The sequence below is a fragment of the Haliotis rufescens genome, unplaced genomic scaffold (assembly GCF_023055435.1).
Source record: "Haliotis rufescens isolate VD_foot unplaced genomic scaffold, xgHalRufe1.0.p SCAF_83, whole genome shotgun sequence".
Classification (NCBI taxonomy): Eukaryota; Metazoa; Mollusca; class Gastropoda; order Lepetellida; family Haliotidae; genus Haliotis; species Haliotis rufescens.
The window spans coordinates 403301-428439 of record NW_025964376.1 but is presented as its reverse complement, the minus strand read 5'-3'; the positions used below and the strand labels follow the sequence as shown (position 1 = coordinate 428439).

The window sequence follows — 25139 nt, the reverse complement described above, 5'->3', positions numbered from 1 at the left end:
CAGATGACCATGGAGTAAGCTGATCTGTGTTGGATTAACGAGACTGATTAATGATTGATTTCAGCAATCCGTTGTAAATTAGGTGTGTCAGAGTCGGAGTGTGAGACTGTTGGATTAACAAGTCTAAGTAGCACTGACTTTATCAGTCCCATCATTAGCGTCGGATAAAGCCGATTGTTGGATTAACAAGTGTCAGATTAACGACATTTGCTTATATTGTCAAACAACACAAGGGTGAGATTCTATTCATCATCCAAATCAGTCTTCCAACTATTTCAGTTTGTAAACAGTAACAACTAGTGTCTTGAGTGTAAAAATCCCAGCTTCAATGGAAGAGTGGTTTGCTATGTCATTTGATTGTGACATCATGGCATGCAAAGCACTGTGATGCAATTTCATTATAGCAATACCTCTTAGTAGAAAAATCTTTGGAGAAATTTCATCCCAGCAATATTTCCTGTGGAAGACTCCCGAGGCAAGGGCGTTAACTAACTGTAAAAGTCCAGTTTCCACCCTTGCCGAACTAGGCTGGAATTTCTGGCTTTGATCACAGCGCCACCAGTGGCTATTATGAGTTATGTCCCTCCTATGTCCCTCCCATGTCCCTCCCATTGACAATCAGATTCCATCACTCATATCACTTGCATTAGCTTCAAACAAAATGGCGGTGCCAAGTGATTATGGTCTGAAATAATCAAGATCTATATCATAATAAAACGGGTCTTACTTCGTGAAGTGCATCAAATAGCGTGAGCACCTTGATTAAAAAAAGGAAACGACTTGGAAAATATCTGTTGAAGCTAAGTTGACGGTATCCATGCTTTGTAAATCCTGCAATTGACTGAAATCTGCACTGCAGTTTATGAACTGGAAGTTGATTTTGTAATGCGATTCTGATTGGAGAATGCATAGACTCGTTAGTCCAGTCAAAATATAACTCCATAATTCCAGCCTAGTTCGGCAAGGGTGAAAACTGAACTTTTAGTCAGTTTACCCCCTTGCCTCGGGAAGATGGTTTTGGATGATAAAAATTTATTTCATCAAGTAAAGAAAAAACAGAACACACACTGATTTTCTGCGTCTGTAGGTATTTGTAAACAATAAAATTATGTGAGCTAGGTTCTGGGAGGGAGGCGAGCAGGGTGACATCTATCGTCATGCACGTACCTCTGTTAAAAATATTTGAATTTTATATGTGAATCAATATCACATGACAAAACCAATAAATTTCAATGCTGATTCAACTATAGAAAACTTTCCCGAAAAGGCCTGGTCAAATCACGTGACTGGCACTGACCTCAAATACTGACATTTAATAATATTGACTTTGTCTGCTAGAAATAACATGGCGACTGCAAGTGGCAATACACGGTTCATAGATCATCCTGATGACCTTGTTCAAATGGTTGATAACAAGGACGCTATAAAGGAGAAATTTAATATATATATAAATTAATTTCTTTATTAAAAAACAATTGATTATTGTTGGTGACGTCAGTGTGTGAAAACAAGGACCAACAGACCCAACCCCTTCTGTGGACTGCCCGGACCTCCACAACACGCCAAGAGTAATTTGAATTATTATTTGCTTTATTGTTGCCTTATTGTTGTTGTTGTTGTTTTGTTGTTTAACGCCGCACTCAGCAATATTCCAGCTATATGAGGGATGTCTGTAAATAATCGATTCTGGGCCAGACAATCCAGTGATTGATATCATGAGCGTCGGTCAACGTAATTGGGATCGATGACATGCATCAACCAAGTTAGCGAGCCTGATCACCCGATCCCATTAGTTGCTTCTTACGACAAGCATAGTTGCGTTGAATTAATACATGATCTATGATACATGCTCCAAGCTGGTTTGGAAGTGGGGCAGGCAGTGAAAAATCTCAAAATTACTTTTTTACTGCCTAATCAATGAATGTATGTGTCTTGTATTGATACAGGAACTCGTGATATATGTTCTGACCTGGCACAAAGAACAGCAATAACAGACACACTTAACATCATCATCGACAGGAAGAAAATAGACACAACCTTCTGAAACCTCTTCAGAACCACAGAACCGTGACAATAAAATAGTCTCATCACCAGGATTGATAAATATTGGATACCCTTTCAAATATACTAGAAGGGTGTTTAAGACAATACTTCCATTGTGTAACGGGACTGCGTAAATACCAAAGTTTCAATGAACCCACAATGTTTTCCCTGGCAGATCAATACCAGAGACGAAGCACATACAGAAGATGAGGTGTATTGCACTCACTGAAATGTCAAAGTTCTAGGATTATGGATTACCCATGGAGACTATTCACAATAGGTTTATACCATTTTTCGTTGACAAATAGTCTGAGTCTAATACATACAGAATGTCGTCAATACAGTTCTGTGTACAAACCAATCGACATACCCAGATACTCAGGAAAGGAAATTTACAGAGCAATCAAAAAGCTAATGGTATAATAGCTGTTTTTCAACTAAAAAGCTAGAATTTTCTGTGTCCTACTGTATAACAAAGTATTGCTGGAAAAACTCAATGTGGGAGAGACTTTATCTACTGTTGTAGAGATATGTTTTTTTATGTTTTGAGTTTTTTGGCTGAGATATTCTTTGTCCTGTTTCTTGACCAGTCCTACATTTGTAGAACCCCTTGTGTCCATCTGTATAGCAAGGTATTGCTGGAAAATTCAAAACTTGATTTATTATTGCTGACATGTATATTTTGATTTTAGGTTTTGATATCTTGTTGTTGAGGAGTTCTTGCCCTGTTTATAACTCTTCCAACGGCATATCATGATTATGATCAATGAGTAGACCATCACATATACTGTGCTTAGACGATGTTTTCAAATCATGTGCTCAAACATTGGTTTTCATAAAGTCATATCTCAGTACAGGGAAAAGGACTTGTGTTCAACATTGATCGAGTGGCTAACTGTCTGCCGCTTCAGTTGACATCCAACATGCCTGTAACAGGGATATGTAACACCGGTAACGGGGATGTCTTTGTGAGGACGTAGGACTCTCAGGTGTTTTCTTATGGGTCCAGGCATGACAATGGGTAGCATCTTCCTGAGTGTTAACTGACTCTAAAAGTCTAGTTTCCACCCTTGCCGAACAAGGCTGAAATTTCGTGGCCTGATCATAGCGCCACCAGTGGTGATTACAAGTTATGTCCCTTCTGTTTCCCTCCTACAGACCAATCAGATTCCACCTCTCATATTAATTGCATTCGTTTCAAACAAAATGGCAGCTCCCAGTCAAGACATTCTGATCGATAGATAACAAAGATCCTTAATGTAATGAAATGGGTCTTACCTCGCCAAGTATATCAAATCACTCGAGCATCTTGATTAAATACATGTAAAGATTTTGAAAACATCTGTCGACGCACGTGCTCTGCAAATCCTGCAGATCTGAGCAGCGGTCGCCATGTTGTTTATGAACCGGATGTTGATTTCATTACACGATTTTGATTGGACCATCCATAGACTCATCAGTCCAGCCAAAATATAACTCCATATAGGGTGGAAGCTGGACTAGGGTGGAAACTGGACTTTTATAGTCAGTTGACTCCCTTGCCTAGGGAAGATGATGGGTGGGTGCAAAAACATAGTTAAGTATTGCTATACTTTTTCTATCCAAGACCTACTGGAATGTACATAGCCATGAATCACAGTAATGTTCCGATAGAGACGGATGCTGATTTCACAAGCTAAGCCACAGGGCACATTACAGGATATTGTGGGCATTTTAATATCCCCGAGTTCAAAAAACATTCTTAAGATCCAAAAATGTTTCAATTGAAAATGTATTTTGTCAAAGTTGTGTTCTGTAAACAAGAATATCAAGAGAGCGTGTTTTCTTATTCTCGTTGCCCCTTTACAAAGTTTGTTTTACAAGTTTGTAATATTTGAAAAAATACACTTTCAATCGAAATCTTCGGTTGATTGACAGGACTGGATTGACTAATGGATTTCAAGTTTCCTTTACCCAGTACACTGCAAAGTCTCAGTTCCAATTCCCTCCAAGCAAGCAATGCATGCATCAATCTTGTCTTCATCAATATAACAGCTACTAAATGCCTCTCAGCGATAAAGATGGAAACGCAAACAGTTCATGTTGTACCTGTGTTTACCCTGATAAAAACGTATTTTCATCTTAAAACAATTTTTCGACAACAGGACAGTTGTTGTGGATAACATTTATCTCCAATTTATTAAGGGAACAGTTGTTCGACATTCGATAGCAAAAAATTGTGACAATGTGAAGGTCATTTAAAGCACTATATTTACAAAGGAAAAGAGTTGTTTGACAACTGTCCGACTGAAATTGGAAGACAAACTGTTCCAGCTCTTCCACAGTTCTTTCACCGACACTTAGCCTTGCTCCAAGGCTGTACTGAATGATAAGTCCATGGATGTTCAGTAATTCTATACTTATGATAAGCAAGTCTAGATAAGGGGACAGTAAGGACGCCAGTCTTTAGAGGGACAACTTGTTCTTATTATTTATATAATCTATGAATTTTGGTTTGAAGTAATAATCATTTCCTTAGAGACTTGTGCAAGTTTAACCGACACTGTGACGGATAGGTACATTTCTCCACGACCAAACATCACCAGAACATGCAGTACCCACATCCAATCATTAGCACCCTCCATCGGGTCCATTATCCAGAATCACTACTCAACAACGACATAACGTAAGGCCACAATCAACTTGCGACGAGTCTCCTGACTGGTGTTTCCTGACTAGGAAGGTTGCAGCCGGAAACGATCAGAGTTAGAGGTTGCTACAAGTTGTTCTCAGTACTCCTGGTCAGCGACATTACTCCCTCGTACCGATCAAACGAGGAGCTAACTCTTACATCAATGTCATCAGTCTGTCCGGCTGCTTTCTGCTGATGTTTGATCAAATCATCATTACTCGGAGGTTTCACACTACTTTTATTTGATGTTAATTTTGGCAAGAACAATTATAGTTCACAGAAAACTACATGTAGTCCGCTTATAGTTTTCTTTTGGTACAAAGGGCCAATGAGAGCTAAGTTTAGTGCCGTCCAGTTGCACCCTACGAGTTGTCGGCCACTCCCTGTCAACTTGTTTGGATAGGAGACAGTATTTTATAGTTTTTCTTCACCTACCAACCAGGATTTTTCACATAAATCTGTTGTTGGTTGGTTGGTTTGTTGTTTTACGCCACATTCAGCAATATTCCAGCTATATGACAGCGGTCTGTAAATAATCAAGTCTGGACCAGACAATCCAGTGATCAACATCATGAGCATCGATCCACGAACTTGGGATCGATGACATGCTTCAACCAAGTCAGCGAGCCTGACCACCTGATCCTGTTAGTCGCCTCTTACGACAAGCATAGTCGTTTTTTACAGCAAGAATGGGTTGCTGAAGACCTATTCTACCCCGGATCTTCACGGGTACCCACTCTCAATGAACTCAGTGTTGTTCTCATTGATGAGTGGAACAACATGATTCAAGCTGACATTGGTCGACTCTTCAGTAGCATGCCTCAAACAGTTTGTGCATGTCTGGCCAACAGAGGTGGTTTTACCCGATATTAGTGACCCCCAACCTTTATAAGAACCAAGTGTGCCACCATCTTATCACACCAAGCATCAGAAACCATTAAATCACCAACTCCCCAGCAGATATGATATATCATTTCCATTTGCCTGATTTAGATCAGAAGATATGTCTTGATGATTCTCACCATCCCCTACTATATCTGCACAGTATATAGTGCCGTGTGTTCATCACGCCAGTTGCATTGTTATTCCAGTGGATCTGCTTCTTGTGGTCAACATATACCTTCAGCACATTGTGAAAATACTACTTTTCAAATTGTTATTTTTCCAGAATTTTTTTAGGGTTGGCAGCTCAGTGAATCAATTACTTTAAAAATATCCCCTAACACTGCATAAAAACTGATTGGCATTCAAGAAAAATCAATCATATAAATTCAAGCAAATCGTACCTTTCTACTGTTTGCAATATCTTAAAAAACTAATCCAGATTGTTTTAAATCAATATCAGACTATAATGGAAGGAAGATAAGCATTATTCCTTCTCTTCACCAAATTCGAATTTTTGTTTTTGATGATTTATTTTCGGCTCAGAATATTGTTCCAGCACGATATGAAAGGATGAAACAGCTGCAATCTGTTAAAATGAATAACACACTTGATAATCAATATGGCGGCAAGGAGAATCAACCTTGTAGAACAAGACACACAAAAGATAATTGACAAAACACCCAAATGTCAGGCTAAATGGGAAACAGTGGTATTTAGAGGCACAAAATGGAGGTTAATGAAATAACTTGTTTTATTGCTGCTCCTTTCTGGCATCTCAGGATTTGGGCACCAGGAAAAAAAGTTTTACTCACTTCCCCTTTGTTGGATGCACAGCGAACTGAAGCGCCTTAGATGATTTGGCCACCCGTGTCCCTTCAGAATATTGGACAACAGCAGAGTGAGTGAGTGAGTGAGTGAGTGAGTGAGTGAGTGAGTGAGTGAGTGAGTGATGAGGGAAGGGGGACAATATAGGCAATTGTCTTAAGTGTTCTTTAGCTGGGCCTTGCTGCAAAACATTCTCAGATCAGATCATAATATTCAGATTTAAATGGACAGAAAGAAAATCTTTGTTACACTTGAGACAGCTGGTCACAATGCAAAATACATAGAATATATTTCATTTGTGTGTGTGTGTGTGTGTGTGTGTTTTGTTCACTGCAGTGAAATATCAAGTGTTATGTTCACTGCAAAGAAAATATCACTTTTTTCAACTGTGGAAAACTCAGTCATTGACCCTGAAGTATGTTATAAAGCCCTCCACTGTGGTGTATTACATCCACCAGTAATGACAGGATCTTTGCTCAGGTGAGCTAAGTAAAATTCTTCAAAAACAAGGACTAATATCTGAGATGGATTATAATATTCAGATTCATATGGCAAGAAATCTTTTTGTTATATTTGACACAGCTGGTCACAACACAATACACATTCCTCCACGTGGTGATTACATCCACAAGAAGTGACAAGATCATTGTCCCGCGTATGCCTTAAAACTGACAATGGCGTCAGAAATCTGGCAGAAATATACCGTGGCAGACTTTTTTAACCAATGACCTTTCTCTCCAGCAGCTGTCTGTAATAACAGTTCCTCAATTTGACACATTAATTCATTTTATTCCAAGGAACCCATGATAGAGCTAGTTGAAAACATGTCCTCAATGACAGATCGGGAGAGAAAGAACAGAATTCCGCAGGGAGTTGGAAGAAAACAAGCCTCTGCCATCTTGCGAACATGAGAGTGGAATGGAAAAGAACTTGACAAACATGTCATTCAGAGTCTCTTGATGGAAAATCAACTTTGACAGATTGCCTTTAGGACTGAAAGTTGCTTTTTGATGAGAGGATCTTTTTTGCTCTGTCAAGAAGCTGATGGTGGGATAATTGTTTACATGTCTTTAGTTGTGCTGTGAAGAAAAGAAAGTGAGTTTATCCACATTCATCAAATGGCAGGTTATGAGAAAAAGTCTTTCTCTTTGGTGTTCTGAGTTCCTTGCTGAGAGCGGGCACAGCTGGCCCCTATGTATTGCATTTCACTGGGCTGAGTTGCATCCCTTAGTCAAGCCAGGATCCACTGTGGGTTTGATTTGTCCTAATTGAGGGTTTTTTCACATTAACTGACACACAGTGATATAACTAAAACAATATGGCCACGGGATACGAGGACACGCAATCAACCAAGACAACAAGTCTGATGCACCCAATCATTTCGTGACTCATATGTTTACAAGGTCCAAATTCTACCTCAAAATCTCCATGGGGCACATCACAGAATGTATACAGCTTAAACAAAGGGTCAATAGAATATTAAAGAAGAAGATAAAAATTCTTAACTTACTGATCAGTCAGAACTGTAAAATGACACTTCCATTCAATAGACATTTTAGTTGTCAACACTAAATGAGCATTTAAACCCATGACAAAAATGTTATTCACAATAACTTAATTGTAATTGACATAATTGTTACAGCGGTATAACGTCTAGGTAATGACGACAAATACTTGTTTGGGGGTTCATGGGATTTATTCTGTCTGTTCATATCAGGGATATGGAGATCCCACCACAATATGGCTATGGATGATAATTCCCCCAATCAGTGCAGTGCTGTGAATCATGCAGAGTTATGTAGCAGTCACCAGAGAAGAGAAATATTGAAGTGTTTAAAGCTAAAAACCTGGTCACATGCTACAGAAACAATAGGAAAGGCAATCACTGGCCAAGCTGTGGCTGGACCAGATCACTATGAAACTTACATAACTATACCCCGTACTTTACCTGAGGATTAGTAGAGAGTGCTCAGGTTAGTTTAAAGAGCTATTACCATACTTAACTCAATTATTTACCTATGTTTAAAATACGTAAGTTAAAATACATACTATTTTACATTGTGTCATATTGGTAGATATGAGTAAGGATGAGTATTGCTGATTAAAATGTGTATTGCCAAGTCACATGACAAGGTTTTAAGTCAGAACTGAGAATAACACTGTTCTAAAGAATTCTGAAGAACCATCAAAATTATGTCCAATCCTTTAAATGAGATAAAAACAACCCTACAATTGAGACAATCGAGACCCTACTATTGGGAGAATTGTGAAACTACTATTGTGATAATCATGACCCTACTATTGAGATAATCATGACCCTACTATTGAGATAATCACAACCCTACTATTGACATTATCACGATCCAACTGTTGATACAATCACGGCCCGGATATTGTGATCATCACGACCCGACTAGTGTCTCTTTCTTGACGCTGTCATCATATTCTGACAATCGGTACAGAGACATCTCTTCTGAAGACAGTCTGACATTGCAGACTCTGATGTAACACATAGTGGGAATGACCCTGACCTTGGCCCTGCTGATGAAACACAAATAATAACATTAAACAAGATCAAGAAGCAGGTGTACAAAGAAGCAGATCGGGAGAATCTCATGGACCCAGATGCAGCAAATCAATTGAGTTAATGTCTGCTAGGTTGTATATGTGGTAGCAATGACCTCGGTGTGCGGCCTCCCCATTACTCCGAGTGTATGGGCAACTACTGGGAGTGTTATACCACCTCATTCAAGTAGCCATGTTGCTGAAGGATATGGTAGTGTAAGCGAAATCAAGTTACATATAAGAGGTTTCAATTTGAGTATTGGTGGTGCACTTTAGCCCCTGGAGATTGTCATGCAATGGAATTACCTAAAGCTGCTGTTTTTTTGTGGCCTTATAGCTCTGGATATAAGTTTAGAGAGGGCCTCTTTAATGAATCTGTCAGATTTGTTTTTATCTCAAACTAAATTTAATTTGTTTCCCTTCCTGCCTTCAGGTACTTGTAACAAAATAGGTCCTACTGACCTTACTGTTAAATAGAAATCATGTTGGGCCCCGTCTTCTAGGGCTGGGGCGGGTAACTCAGGTACTCGGGTCGGGTGGGTCTTGTGTAGGACCCGGGTACCCACAGGACTACCCGGACCCGTGGTTAGCCACGTGATATATTGTTTAATGACAAAAACTCACAATAGCTCAGTGGTTACACTACAAGTCGCTAATGTTCATATTTCTTTCTGACGATGCACACATTCCTTTTGACTTGTATATGTTTGAGTAAAGATATAACTTCAGTCAACTTCAGTGTACGCATGAACTGATTGTTTGATACATGTATTTAAATAGTTTTAGCCAGGGCTGCAGTAAAACAATTACCAATCAGACATTTTGTTCCCTACTCTTGAGACTTGCAGTGGGTACCCGGGTAGAGTCGGGTAATAGGGGGTCGGGTACCCGGGTAGTAAATTTGGACTCATCCCAGCCCTACCGTCTTCTATAAGGCTACAATTCACTCAGCAGTGTTGGTCAGAATCCAAAAGTCACAGGTTTAAATCCCTGAGAAAGGAAGTTTTAAGACCTGCATCAGTTTGGGCTATTCTCCAACGTTCACCAGAAATACCATGATATCTTGTGAGAGAATTCTGTTCAAGAAGAGTTAAACCCAACTTACTCACTCAGCAAGAAACCCGTAAAGATCCAGGTCAGAATTGGTCTTAAGTAACCCAACTTCAGCAACCTGATTTGGTTGATGCATGTCATCATAACCCAATTGCATAGAACGATGGTCATGATGTCAATCACTGGATTGTCTGGTCCAGACTCGATGTTTTACAGACTGCCGTCATTGAGCTGGAATATTGCTGAGTGCGGTATTAAACAAACAAACAAACAAACAAACAAACACTCCGTTGGAGATGTTGGTAACATGACGGAACGAAGTGGTATCCTCGAGTTCTTCAGGCCAACGTGTCTATGCAGGAAATCTACTTACCGGCACATATGTCTTTTACATCAAAGACTGGTAGACAAATCATCAGAAGGAAATGGAATCTGCAGTTTGTCGGGAATGATATCATGGTGTTTCTAAAAGAGATCCTATACTCTATATTGTATTCAAAATTAAGATATTATTTAAATTCTTATTTTCTTAAATTCAGATATCTTTTACAATTACAGCAATGCAATAATGTGAAACTAAGCATTAAAACCTTTTCTGCCTTTTTCTTGTTATTAGTGAATACAAGCCACCTCTGCATAGTCATAACTATAACATGAATTTGGGAAATGTATAATCCAACTTGGAATAGTCCATGATACAAGGGTAAGTCTTTGAATGGCATTTGGAAGTGATACACACAAGGAAGAGAACTTATGGATGTCATCTTCTGTTTTTACTAATATGAGGAACGCTAGGTTTCAGAGCATTTGCTTTCTTCTTCATCATGTGAAAGAAGGAGTAAGTATAAACTCTGAGTTTTTACTTAGCCATCCATGACGATATGAGTGTAACACTAGGCTAGAAGGCCTATTCCTATCCCACCATGACGACATGAGTGTAACACCAGGCTAGAAGGCCTATTCCTATCCCACCATGACGATATGAGTGTAACACTAGGCTAGAAGGCCTATTCCTATCCCACCATGACGATATGAGTGTAACACTAGGCTAGAAGGCCTATTCCTATCCCACCATGACGATATGAGTGTAACACTAGGCTAGAAGGCCTATTCCTATCCCACCATGACGATATGAGTGTAACACTAGGCTAGAAGGCCTATTCCTATCCCACCATGACGATATGAGTGTAACACTAGGCTAGAAGGCCTATTCCTTTGCCACCATGACGATATGAGTGTAACACTAGGCTAGAAGGCCTATTCCTATGCCACCATGAAGATGGGCAGCGTTTAAGCGTGGTGGGAAGTGCCTTGAAGACCACCCCTGTCCTGGAAGGCTTGTGATGTCAGCAACACCAGAAATGATCCAGAGAATCCATGACCGACCAGCAATCACAGAGCATCATATTGCTAGGTCAGTAGGCATTTCACAGGAGAAAGTACATTCCATTACCACAAAAACTTCAGCAAAGAAGAAAGTATCAGTTCGTCGCGTTCCAAAGCTTCTGACATCTGATGAAAAAAGCCCTAGGCACAACATGTCTCGTGATAATCTTGCACTGTTTGAAGCTGATCAAGAACGATTCTTGCAATGATTTGTGACTATAGATTAAACCTGGGTTCACTACTTCCAACCATAAAAACGGTGGAAGCATTTAACATCACCACCACCACCAAAGTAGGAAAAGACTGTTCCGTCAGCTGGGAAAGGTTATGGCCTCCATGTTCTGAGATGTCGAGGGTGTAATGAAGCTGTCCTCATCTTCCAAACGTCCAAACAATAAATGGAGGAAATCATGTTGCACTTTTGAGGCAATTTTGGGTTAAAATTAAGACTAAGAGATGTGAGAAGCTGAGAAAAGGTGTGTTCTTCCATCAGAACAATGCACCAGTACACAATTGGCTACAATCCACGAGTGTGGCCCTTGAAATCCTTCAACACCCACCTTGTTCTCCTGATCTGACTCTGACATCTGTTCCCTAACATGCAGGAACCTCAAGCCAGAACCCGTTCCCACTCGAACGATGATGTCACATCAGCTGTGGAGAATGTTTTGGATAGCCACGAGAAACATTTCTACAAAAAAGGGATTAAATCCCTCCAATATTGTTGACAAAAGTGGATCAATGTAGAAGGGGATTATATTGAAAAATATAACATTTTAATGTCTTTAGGTCAAGTCTCATATGTGAGGCTAAGAAGATTTCAATCAAACTTCATATCAGCTGCCGACTTGGGATTGAATATTGGCTGTGAAGCAGGTTTAGATAATTTCCTGGATAAGCCACACAGAACTTCCAGTCTTTATCAATTAAAATCAACCAGACAAAATGGCTGCTTATACCTTAAAGCAACAGAAGCCTCAACACTCCTCCAACCTTAAAACAAAATGGCTGAAATCACAAATCAATGCAAGTCCGCTGCCTTCATTATTAGAAAATGACTCCGAGATTAATACAGCAGACATTTGGCTAAATTTACCAAGGAAGATCTTCCCTTTGATCAATGAGTGCGGACCCCATTCTCCTTGATTACTAAATGTCTTCCCAGCAAAAAACAATGCACCAACCATGTAAGGAGTAGTAGGAGGATAACAGGGCATCAGATTACTGGAATTGTCTTTTAAACCCAAAATACTCTGCACTGAGTTGTGGGCGGAGACCAGCGGGCACTTAGTCATTTGGGAATATTTCCAGCCACTAATGTCGGTTTGACATCTTTACCCTTAGATTAACGTTATTCTATGTTGCACAATAACAAAATGATTGTGATAATTGTCAACACTGATCGGTGGAGATGGCCATGCTGTGGTGGCTTATATAGTTCAGAGGTAAGGTTGCTCAAAGGTACTGTCTGCCTGGGGTTACCAGATTGGTGCATTGTCTGCATATATGTAATGGCGCCACACTGACCTGGGCCCAATTGCACAAAGCGATCTTAGTGCCAAGATGATCGTAACGCCCATTATTTAACATAGGCTTACAATAGTTATAGTGCCAAGATCGCTTTGTTCAAGTGGGGCCAGGTCAAGCCAGTTGTATAATGGGTACCTGGAAGGCTGAAGTGCATCTCAACTTTTTTTCAGGTATCTTATATGGGATTCTGTGTGGGTCGCTCTGCCAGGTGTTGTTGTTTAGTGGGTGACTTGATAGCACAGACATGTCTCCCTTTATGAGTGAGGAATCTTCTTTTATCAATTCCACATCTCATCACACCAATATCAGCCCAAATGTACAAGAAAAGGCTACAAACTAGCATTTTTTAAGGGAGAGAAATCTCCATTTCACAAATGACACTGGCTTCCCAAAACCACTTTCAAGGAAACACCAAAACAGACCCCCTTTAAGAGCGAGAAACTTCTTTCACAAATCGCAGAGCTGAGCAGAATGAATCTTCCCTTATACTCTCAAGGAAACACACCAAAACAGACCCCCTTTAAGAGCGAGAAACCTCTTTCACAAATCGCAGCGCTGAACAGCACGAATCTTCCCTGTACACTCATGGACCCCCTTTAAGTGCGAGAAACCTCTTTTACAAATCGCAGCGCTAAGCAGCACGAATCTTCCCTGTACTCTCAAGGAAACACACCAAACAGACCCCCTTTAAGAGTGAGAAATCTCCTTTTCACAAATGGCACTGGCGTCCCAACACCCATCTTCAACACTACTCTAACTACACAATCAAATGGCTGATGACTTTGATAAATCAATGCATGTTCCTCGGGCCGTGAGCTTGTCTCGCCTTCCGTAGTCTGAGTAAGAAAATATTGTAAGTGAGAGTGAGCATCCATAATTGACGAACCTATGAATTCTCCACCGTCATGCTGGTCCCCTTGCCTCCGAGTCCCAAGGTGTCTTCATGGGCTAATTATGAAAGCAGGCTTTGGACAATCTCATGAAGGGAGTAATCAGATAGCAATACCATTTTGTGAGTTCCACTCTCATGAACTCTGAAAGCAAGCTGATACTGAGTGTTGATGATGGAAGCCGTCAGCTCATGTGTGTCAGTTGTCAAATTCATTTTTATTAATTCATTTGACTTATGACATAGTGCTAAAAACTGAATTCATTATGAAGTGACACTACTTGAACGGGGAACTTTTCCCCACACCTCCAGCAAACACATACGCATGCATGCTCCCACGATTTACAGCTACATCGCAGCAATAAAACATCTGAGCAAGTGTATGGAAAAACATCCATGTTGTCAGGGTATAGTGACATGCGTTCAGCAAAGTCCCACATGTGATCCTCATTAGTAAGCTCTTGCAAACATGTTGAAGGAAGACCTATTCTACCAACATTCCCAATAGGAGACAAACATGGGGTACTGATGGTATTAAATACTCACTATCCCAATAGGAGACAAACATGGGGTACTGATGGTATAAAATATTCACTATCCCAATAGGAGACAAACATGGAGTACTGATGGTATACAATATTCACTATCCCAATAGGAGACAAACATGGGGTACTGATGGTATAAAATACTCACTATCCCAATAGGAGACAAACATGGAGTACTGATGGTATAAAATATTCACTATCCCAATAGGAGACAAACATGGGGTACTGATGGTATAAAATACTCACTATCCCAATAGGAGACAAACATGGAGTACTGATGGTATAAAATATTCACTATCCCAATAGGAGACAAACATGGGGTACTGATGGTATAAAATACTCACTATCCCAATAGGAGACAAACATGGGGTACTGATGGTCTAAAATACTCACTATCCCAATAGGAGACAAACATGGGGTACTGATGGTCTAAAATACTCACTATCCCAATAGGAGACAAACATGGGGTACTGATGGTCTAAAATACTCACTATCCCAATAGGAGACAAACATGGGGTACTGATGGTATAAAATACTCACTATCCCAATAGGAGACAAACATGGAGTACTGATGGTATAAAATATTCACTATCCCAATAGGAGACAAACATGGGGTACTGATGGTATAAAATACTCACTATCCCAATAGAAGAAAAACATGGGGTACTGATGGTCTAAAATACTCACTATCCCAATAGGAGACAAACATGGGGTACTGATGGTCTAAAATACTCACTATTCCAATAGGAGACAAACATGGGGTACTGATGGTCTAAAATACTCACTATTTCAATAGGAGACAAACATGGGGTACTGATGGTCTAAAAAACTCACTATCCCAATAGGAGACAAACATGGGGTACTGATGGTCTAAAATACTCACTATCCCAATAGGAGACAAACATGGGGTACTGATGGTCTAAAATACTCACTATCCCAATAGGAGACAAAAGTGGCTTACTATGGTCTATTCTACCCACAATCCCAACAACCCTTGAAGATCCGGGGTAGTATAGGTCTTCAGCAACCCATGCTTGCTGTAAAAGGATACTATGCTTGTCATAAGAGGCGACTAACGGGATCGGGTGGTCAGGCTTGCTGACTTGGTTGATGCATGTCATCGTATCCCAATGGCGTAGATGGATGCTCATGATGTCAATCACTGGATTGTCTGGTCCAGACTCGATTATTTACAGACCTCCGTCATATAGCTGGAATATTGCTAAGTGGGTCATTAAATAACAAACATATAAAACACACAAACACAACCCCAACAGGAGACAATCGTGGGGTCATAAAACTGTGGTCTATTCTACCTTTAACTAGCTCAAGCAGGAGTAGAAGTTAATATTACAGACATACACAGGGATTAATATGGACCGGGCCAAAAGACAGGATATTCGACCCCAAGGAAGAAGCAAATGACAGTAAAACTGCCCAACATGGAATTAAGATTTTCTCCATTCATGTTAATATTCTTACAACTAATATTGTCTTGTAGAGGGGACTTGTATTTCCCTTCAAACAGGACCAATGAAATGGAAGAGGTAATTTTGTGTTGGGTACAATGTTGCAATACCTATGAATATAAGAACATGCAAACTTCATAAATCCCATTTTTTGCACAAAGTAAAGAATTTTTCCCAATTTGCAACCCAAGAGCTAATTTGGGAATCCCAGATAAATCCCAGATAAATCCCAGATAAATCCCTGATATAAGTATACTGTATATAAGCAAGTAAGACCTAAAGCCTGATTTACAATGCTTCAAACTACATCCTTCTCAACAATCTCTGGCATTAGCAGGCTAACCTACTGCACTGACATCTGTATTTGAAAAATTGATCAAACAGAAATTGAATAAAACTATTGTTTTATCTTCACTAATAAGTTAATTAACTCTCCACAGCTTTGAAGTTTATTTATATAAGATTTTAACATTTTCAATCAGCTGGTTGAGCCATTATTTACTACAGTGAGTCCCACACAGCTGACAGTTCCGCTGATTCCGAGATACTGAAGATGTAGCCTTTGCTGTGAACTCTGGGATGTGTTCGTGAGATCTGTTCTCATTCCAAGAACAACATGTTTCTATCAGTTAAGCAGTACAATGAGATGGAACCACAGACTTTGAAATTTGTTGGTCTTCTGAAGATGGGTTACTGAGTCTTTTCTCAACACAAGGTGTATTTGTATCATACTTTCTTGTGGCTGTGAACAGTTGTTTCCATTTTTCCATTTTTGATATTATCTGTAGTTGGTAACATTTTCATAAATCAGAATTAAAGAAAATCTGAAAATAAAATCTCTTTTATTAATGTTTCGAAAATTACTTCAAATTGATACAAGCCGCAATAACATATTTACTTTGTTACACAGTGTTTTTTTCTTGGTAATATGATCTCCGTTATATGTCTTCAAGATAAGCCATCCCTAGGCCCCTCTGCATAAGGACCAGCACTGAGTCTGTTAATAGAATGTCATTTTGTAACTTCAAACTCCACAATCTCTGCTCAGATCCGGGCACATTCTGAACACTGGAGGATATAGTATATTGTCTATTCAGTTTACAAAAATCAAAATCCTCTAAACTAAATCTTGTGTAGCAAAGTCAGATTACACAATGATACAAAAAGTAGACATACAAGTCCATAGGTGCCCATTTACATCTTGCCATGATCCCAAAAAGCTAAATATCTACTGTCAAGTTAAAGTATTTAAAGTTCCGAAATTGCTATTGAGAATCACATCTTGAACTTGCTTATAAGCAATACATTTGCAGAAAAAAGTCAAGCCCATTACATCAGTAGAAAATTAGTATGGAAATGTGTAACATTCTCCGAAAGACACCACTCCAAGATGTAGCTGCAGTAGAGTTAGCATTGTATACAAATCACAGCGTACAAGGACGAAATAGTCAACTTGATGATAGGCCAATACAGCAGAACATTGGACTGGAAATGTGTAACATTCTCCGAAACGCACCACTCCAAGATGTAGCTGCAGTAGAGTTAGCATTGTATACAAATCACAGCGTACAAGGACGAAATAGTCAACTTGATGATAGGCCAATACAGCAGAACATTGGACTTGAAATGTGTAACATTCTCCGAAACACAACACTCCAAGAACTAGCGTAGTGCACAAATCTGTGGACAAGACTTTCTAGCCTGTAGGTAGTCAGGCACTCCAGTTGCCTTGTCTAAGCCTGTATGCGGAATAAGATCCATGTATTTGCTTGAACTGTAATTCATGAATAGCTGAATGTAGACTGTCAAGTGAAGGAGTGTGGAGAGAATGCATGAAAGTGGATCCACCGTGAGTATAGCTCAGGCTCTTTTTTAACACTGCTATTCCTAGATTGTATACTACTCTAAAGAAATTACAGAGCACCTGATTCTTTCATATTCCTATAGTTAATCTGTCATGACAATGCCATTCAGGAAACAGAACTATCTATCAATGATTCTGGCATGTGAGTGAGTTGCGATAACCCCGCTTTGAACAGTATTCCTGTTAAATCACAGCATGTTAATGTGGGAGGAGAGCCCGAAGTGATGCAGGTGTCAGACACATATTGGTGAAACCCTCTGCAGGTCAAAGAGCATCTGTTCCTGCAGGTCTCAAATAGTCATTTGGCTATACCTCTGGATTTTCGTCTTTACACAGTGGAAACTGTATTTGGTTTTTGGTATTTGTGACTCGAACAATGTTGCAATTAATGTTATTTAGATATATCCCCGGTTATCCTATTTTCGAACATTAATTATTTCACCGCAAATATAAAAAAATTATGACATTAGTACTTAAAATTAATTACATTAGTATTGATATTTCTGTTCAATGCCTACTTTAGAAGAAATTTCATTATTATTTATGCATTACTGTCCATCGACTTTAGGAGGAATTATACACGAGTACAATTACAGATTGTTTATGAGGTGTGTTGACCACAATTAGCTGGTCATTTCATGTTCATGTGGGAGACGACAATCTACAGTTATCAAATTTCTTTGACAATGTGTGTTCAGATTGAATTGAATATATTCAAAGTGTTAAGACATGAAATTAAGCGACTGTTGTAAATGGTGGCAAAAAATATTATTAACATTCCAGAATGAGATGAAACATGGTGCTATCGTCAGTTTTGCTGTCTATTTCCGTCTGAAGTGTGTATACTGTATCAAAGGAAATACTGTGTAATTTTCAATTAATTAGAAGTGACCGTTCATCATATGTTCATTGTACAATGAATATTGCTCCAGGTTCACTCTTTTGTTTAATGAGCAACAATTAGGTCATTTATTTCTCGCAGAAGGCGGCATGTTTGCCAAGTGCAGCACACAGACCCTTATGTCATTGCTTAGATATTTCTATATCAGTTAATATCACGAGTGTCAGAAATGCACTATCCTTTTATATCTTTACACAAGGCCAGACACTCTGTACAGTACCGCTCGCCTTGTATCGCAGTTTCAAAAGTATAATCGCAAAGCATGCACAAAAACTTCATATCTACTTTGTCTAGGTGATTATTCTATCTTTTCAATACATAATACCTCCCAATTCTTTATTGCTATGAAAAAATATCGACTGAAAGCTGTTGACTCGCCACTTTGAAGCCAACTGGGCACAAATGGCCGACATCAGACCTGCACGGAATGGGGGGTATCGGAAAGCAGCTCTCTGTCAACGGCTTTATGTCGATATTATTTGATTGCAATAAAGGATTGGGAGGTATCATGTCTCCTTTTACTTTTTGTAATACTGTCATTCCAAAATTGAAATTTGCATGTGTCTAAAAAATTTACCCGTCATTGCTTTTTTCACTCTTGATTTCTGAATGGACGTTGATTTCTTTGATTTCTGCTAGGATTTAAGTGACAAAAAATATCTTTAACAACTTAGATGCTGTTTTGAACAGAATAAGATTTTTGTGCGCTACCTGTCTTGTTCTTGCCTCAGAGACCATGGAACCCGTGACACCGCAGGAAGGACAAACTACGTGTATGTCAACACAGCAAAATTACTCCTTATGTGTCTGTAGCCAAGCTTTGTTTTGTTTGGTGTTTAACGTCGCACTCAGCAATATTCCAGCTATATGACGGAGGTCTGTAAATAATCGAGTCTGGACCAGACAATCCAGTGATTAATATCATGAGCATCAATCCATGCAATTGGGATCGATGACATGCATCAACCATGTCAGCGAGCCTGACCACCCGATCCCATTAGTCGTTTCTTACGACAAGTATAGTCACCTTTTACGGCAAGCATGGGTTGCTGAAGACCTATTCTACCCCGGATCTTCACGGGTCCTGTAGCCAAGCCCTGAGAGTCGGCACACCATATTGCATCACAACATGACGTCATTACTATACGTCATAATACTACGTCAGATCCGGCAACAGACTAAAAATGCGGAAGCTAGCATGAGCTAGGCAAAACCCCTTACTATTTTTAGTGTAATGCATACACTACACTACCAAATCGGTTTTGGCCAATCAGGAATCAACAATGTTGCACACTCCATTGTCAGCTGTTGCAAACCTCCATGCAGCGATATAGAAATCACTTATGCAGGATGAGAGATTCCATGCAATGTTGCGAGTATGCAACTCAATGTTTCGACTGACAACTATTGATGATTCAATAAACTATAGTGTAAGTTTTTTAATGACATTTTAAGGTATGGTAGATGATGTTATTCAAGCAATATGACATTTTCGATTTTTTGTAGGAGAAAATGTGAGTGTCAATGCTGATGAAACTACAGGAAGATGTACATGATTTTTAATCCCGTTGAATGAGTGAGTTAGTGAGTGAGTTGGTTTTAACACTGCTTTTAACAGTATTCCAGTTATATCGCGGCGTGTCAGCTTAATGTGGGAGGAAACCCACGAGCACGGGTATGGTGCTGACAAACCTATTAACATAATCAGGGCGAACCGGGATTCGAACCCACAATCATAGGTTTCTGGCGTGCCCAAGGGACGCAACCCTGCACAGCGAATCACGGCGCCTTAGACGACTGGGCCACCCGTGCCCCCCCGTTGAATGAATATTGATGTGATATCTATGACAACTATGAAAGAATATCCGAATCGCGGCTAAAGTAAATCCCTGACAATGATTGATAAGTGAAATAATTTGGAAAAGAAGGCCTCAAGTATTAAGGAACTGTCTTGTCACTTAGAGCCAAAAAGGGAATAAATATTGGCTGCTAGAGCTGAAAAGGGGATGAGTATAGGCTGCTAGAGTTGAGAAGGGGATGAGTATAGGCTGCTAGAGCTGAGAAGGGGATGAGTATAGGCTGCTAGAGTTGAGAAGGGGATGAGTATAGGCCACTAGAGTTGAGAAGATGAGTATAGGCTGCTAGTGTTGAGAATGGGATGAGCATAGGCTGCTAGAGCTGAGAAGGAGATGAGTATAGGCCACTAGAGCTGAAATGGGGATGAGAATAGGCTGCTAGAGCTGAGAATTGGATGAGTATAGGCTGCTAGAGCTGAGAAGGAGATGAGTATAGGCCACTAGAGCTGAAATGGGATGAGTATAGGCTGCTAGAGCTGAGAAGGGGATGAGTATAGGCGGCTAGAGCTGAGAAGGGGATGAGTATAGGCTGCTAGAGCTGAGAAGGAGATGAGTATAGGTTGCTAGAGCTGAGAAGGGGATGAGTATAGGCTGCTAGAGCTGAGAAGATGAGTATAGGCCACTAGAGCTGAGAAGGGGATGAGTATAGGCCACTAGAGCTGAGAAGGGGATGAGTATAGGCCACTAGAGCTGAGAAGGGGATGAGTATAGGCCACTAGAGCTGAGAAGGGGATGAGTATAGGCCACTAGAGCTGAGAAGGGGATGAGTATAGGCCACTAGAGCTGAGAAGGGGATGAGTATAGGCCACTAGAGCTGAGAAGGGGATGAGTATAGGCCACTAGAGCTGAGAAGGGGATGAGTATTGGCTTCTAGAGCTGAGAAGGAGATGAGTATAGGCCACTAGAGCTGAGAAGGGGATGAGTATAGGCTGCTAGAGCTGAGAAGGGGATGAGTATATGCCACTAGAGCTGAGAAGGGGATGAGTATAGGCCACTAGAGCTGAGAAGGGGATGAGTATAGGCTGCTAGAGCTGAGAAGGGGATGAGTATAGGCTGCTAGAGCTGAGAAGGGGATGAGTATAGGCCACTAGAGCTGAGAAGGGGATGAGTATAGGCCACTAGAGCTGAGAAGGGGATGAGTACAGGCCACTAGAGTTGAGAAGGGGATGAGTATAGGCCACTAGAGCTGAGAAGGGGATGAGTATAGGCTGCTAGAGTTGAGAAGGGGATGAGTATAGGCTGCTAGAGTTGAGAAGGGGATGAGTATTGGCTGCTAGAGCTGAGAAGGGGATGAGTATAGGCTGCTAGAGCTGAGAAGGAGATGAGTATAGGCCACTAGAGCTGAAATGGGGATGAGAATAGGCTGCTAGAGCTGAGAATTGGATGAGTATAGGCTGCTAGAGCTGAGAAGGAGATGAGTATAGGCTGCTAGAGCTGAAATGGGGATGAGTATAGGCTGCTAGAGCTGAGAAGGGGATGAGTATAGGCTGCTAGAGCTGAGAAGGAGATGAGTATAGGCCACTAGAGCTGAAATGGGGATGAGAATAGGCTGCTAGAGCTGAGAATTGGATGAGTATAGGCTGCTAGAGCTGAGAAGGAGATGAGTATAGGCCACTAGAGCTGAAATGGGATGAGTATAGGCTGCTAGAGCTGAGAAGGGGATGAGTATAGGCGGCTAGAGCTGAGAAGGGGATGAGTATAGGCCACTAGAGCTGAGAAGGGGATGAGTATAGGCCACTAGAGCTGAGAAGGGGATGAGTATAGGCTGCTAGAGCTGAGAAGGGGATGAGTATTGGCTGCTAGAGCTGAGAAGGAGATGAGTATAGGCCACTAGAGCTGAGAAGGGGATGAGTATAGGCCACTAGAGCTGAGAAGGGGATGAGTATAGGCCACTAGAGCTGAGAAGGGGATGAGTATAGGCCACTAGAGTTGAGAAGGGGATGAGTATAGGCTGCTAGAGCTGAGAAGGGGATGAGTATAGGCTGCTAGAGCTGAGAAGGGGATGAGTATAGGCCACTAGAGCTGAGAAGGGGATGAGTATAGGCCACTAGAGCTGAGAAGGGGATGAGTATAGGCCACTAGAGTTGAGAAGGGGATGAGTATAGGCTGCTAGAGCTGAGAAGGGGATGAGTATAGGCTGCTAGAGTTGAGAAGGGGATGAGTATAGGCTGCTAGAGTTGAGAAGGGGATGAGTATTGGCTGCTAGAGCTGAGAAGGGGATGAGTATAGGCTGCTAGAGCTGAGAAGGGGATGAGTATAGGCCACTAGAGCTGAGAAGGGGATGAGTATAGGCCACTAGAGCTGAGAAGGGGATTAGTATAGGCTACTAGAGCTGAGAAGGGGATGAGTATAGGCCACTAGAGCTGAGAAGGGGATGAGTATAGGCCACTAGAGCTGAGAAGGGGATGAGTATAGGCTGCTAGAGCTGAGAAGGAGATGAGTATAGGCCACTAGAGCTGAAATGGGATGAGTATAGGCTGCTAGAGCTGAGAAGGGGATGAGTATAGGCTGCTAGAGCTGAGAAGGGGATGAGTATAGGCTGCTAGAGCTGAGAAGGGGATGAGTATAGGCTGCTAGAGCTGAGAAGATGAGTATAGGCTGCTAGAGCTGAGAAGGGGATGAGTATAGGCTGCTAGAGCTGAGAAGGGGATGAGTATAGGCCACTAGAGCTGAGAAGGGGATGAGTATAGGCCACTAGAGCTGAAATGGGATGAGTATAGGCTGCTAGAGCTGATAAGGGGATGAGTATAGGCTGCTAGAGCTGAGAAGATGAGTATAGGCTGCTAGAGTTGAGAATGGGATGAGTATAGGCCACTAGAGCTGAGAAGGGGATGAGTATAGGCTGCTAGAGCTGAGAAGGGGATGAGTATTGGCTGCTAGAGCTGAGAAGGGGATGAGTATTGGCTGCTAGAGCTGAGAAGGAGATGAGTATAGGCCACTAGAGCTGAGAAGGGGATGAGTATAGGCCACTAGAGCTGAGAAGGAGATGAGTATTGGCTGCTAGAGCTGAGAAGGGGATGAGTATAGGCTGCTAGAGCTGAGAAGGGGATGAGTATAGGCTGCTAGAGCTGAGAAGGGGATGAGTATAGGCCACTAGAGCTGAGAAGGGGATGAGTATAGGCTGCCAGAGCTGAGAAGGGGATGAGTATAGGCTGCTAGAGCTGAGAAGGGGATGAGTATTGGCTGCTAGAGCTGAGAAGGGGATGAGTATTGGCTGCTAGAGCTGAGAAGGAGATGAGTATAGGCTGCTAGAGCTGAGAAGGGGATGAGTATAGGCCACTAGAGCTGAGAAGGGGATGAGTATTGGCTGCTAGAGCTGAGAAGGGGATGAGTATAGGCTGCTAGAGCTGAGAATTGGATGAGTATAGGCTGCTAGAGCTGAGAAGGGGATGAGTATAGGCCACTAGAGTTGAGAAGGGGATGAGTATAGGCCACTAGAGTTGAGAAGGGGATGAGTATAGGCTGGTAGAGCTGAGAAGGAGATGAGTATAGGCCACTAGAGTTGAGAAGGGGATGAGTATAGGCTGCTAGAGTTGAGAAGGGGATGAGTATAGGCTGCTAGAGCTGAGAAGGGGATGAGTATAGGCCACTAGAGTTGAGAAGGGGATGAGTATAGGCTGCTGGAGTTGAGAAGGAGATGAGTATCGGCCACTAGAGCTGAGAATGGGATGAGTATAGGCCACTAGAGTGAGTGAGTGAGTATGGTTTTACGCTGCTTTTGGCAATATTCCAGCAATATCATGGCGGGGGACACCAGAAATTGGCTTCACACATTGTACCCATGTCGGGAATCGAACCCGGGTCTTCGGCGTGACGAGCGAACGCTTTAACCACTAGGCTACCCGACCGCCCCCACTAGAGCTGAGAATGGGATGAGTATAGGCTGCTAGAGTTGAGAAGGGGATGAGAGTGGAATAGGGATGAATGTTTTACCTGATTTATGTCCTGGGACTATGTAAGGTACAGACCTACGTGTTGTCTGCTGAGCATCAGTATTCTGCAATCTTTTATCGAAGCCAAGCATGATCTGCATGGCACCTTTATCAGATGTAGGACATGTTTTATCAATCCTCACCTTCTTGTATTGAACATTTATTTAGTTTCCGGTTTCCAGGGGCTATAAATACCTATCAGAATTAAATGATTCATGTTTCACAGTTTCAAGCATTTATATGACATGAAGTCACTTAATGAGAAAGAGTGAGTGATCGAGTTTGATTTTTCACAGCTATTAGCAATATTCCAGCAATATCACGACAGGGGACGCCAGAAATGAGCTTCACACATTGTACCCATGCGGGGAATCAAACCCAGGTCTTCGGCGTGATGAGTGAACGCTTTAACCTCTAGGCTACCCCAGCACCCCTAATGAGTATAACACAGTATTCAACATTGTATGACGTCTCTGTGTGAAGAGCTGTCAAAGGAACCTTAAACTCTGAGCTTGGCACAATTACTGTAGAGAAAATTGTAATCAATACCAGAAGTAAAAAAACAATTAAAAATATAATTATACTTGTTTAATCACAACAGAATTTACAGAACACAAATATTGACATAATGAGTGATTGTTTCTCAACCTTTCAAATGAGTTCATAACTATGTAAATTTTGAAAATTGCGAAAAAAGTTCTTGTTGCAATTACCTTAAAAGGAAA

General features: G+C 41.0%; 2 protein-coding genes across 3 annotated transcripts in view; one reads left to right on the top strand and one right to left on the bottom strand.

Moving 5' to 3' along the window:
- LOC124145351 (UPF0415 protein C7orf25 homolog) overlaps positions 1–25139 on the bottom strand; it is a 233833-nt gene that overhangs the window by 162022 nt on the left and 46672 nt on the right. The window lies entirely within an intron of this gene.
- LOC124145352 overlaps positions 1–25139 on the top strand; it is a 63778-nt gene that overhangs the window by 17928 nt on the left and 20711 nt on the right. Inside the window, exon 1 of one of the 2 annotated variants that reach the window (XM_046515097.2) lies at positions 16806–17710. The exons of the other annotated variant lie outside the window; for it this stretch is intronic. Coding sequence (XP_046371053.2) covers positions 17694–17710 — 17 coding nt within the window. The 5' untranslated portion in view covers positions 16806–17693. Of the gene's footprint in view, positions 1–16805; positions 17711–25139 lie in introns of those variants that run through there. 2 annotated transcript variants of the gene reach the window in all.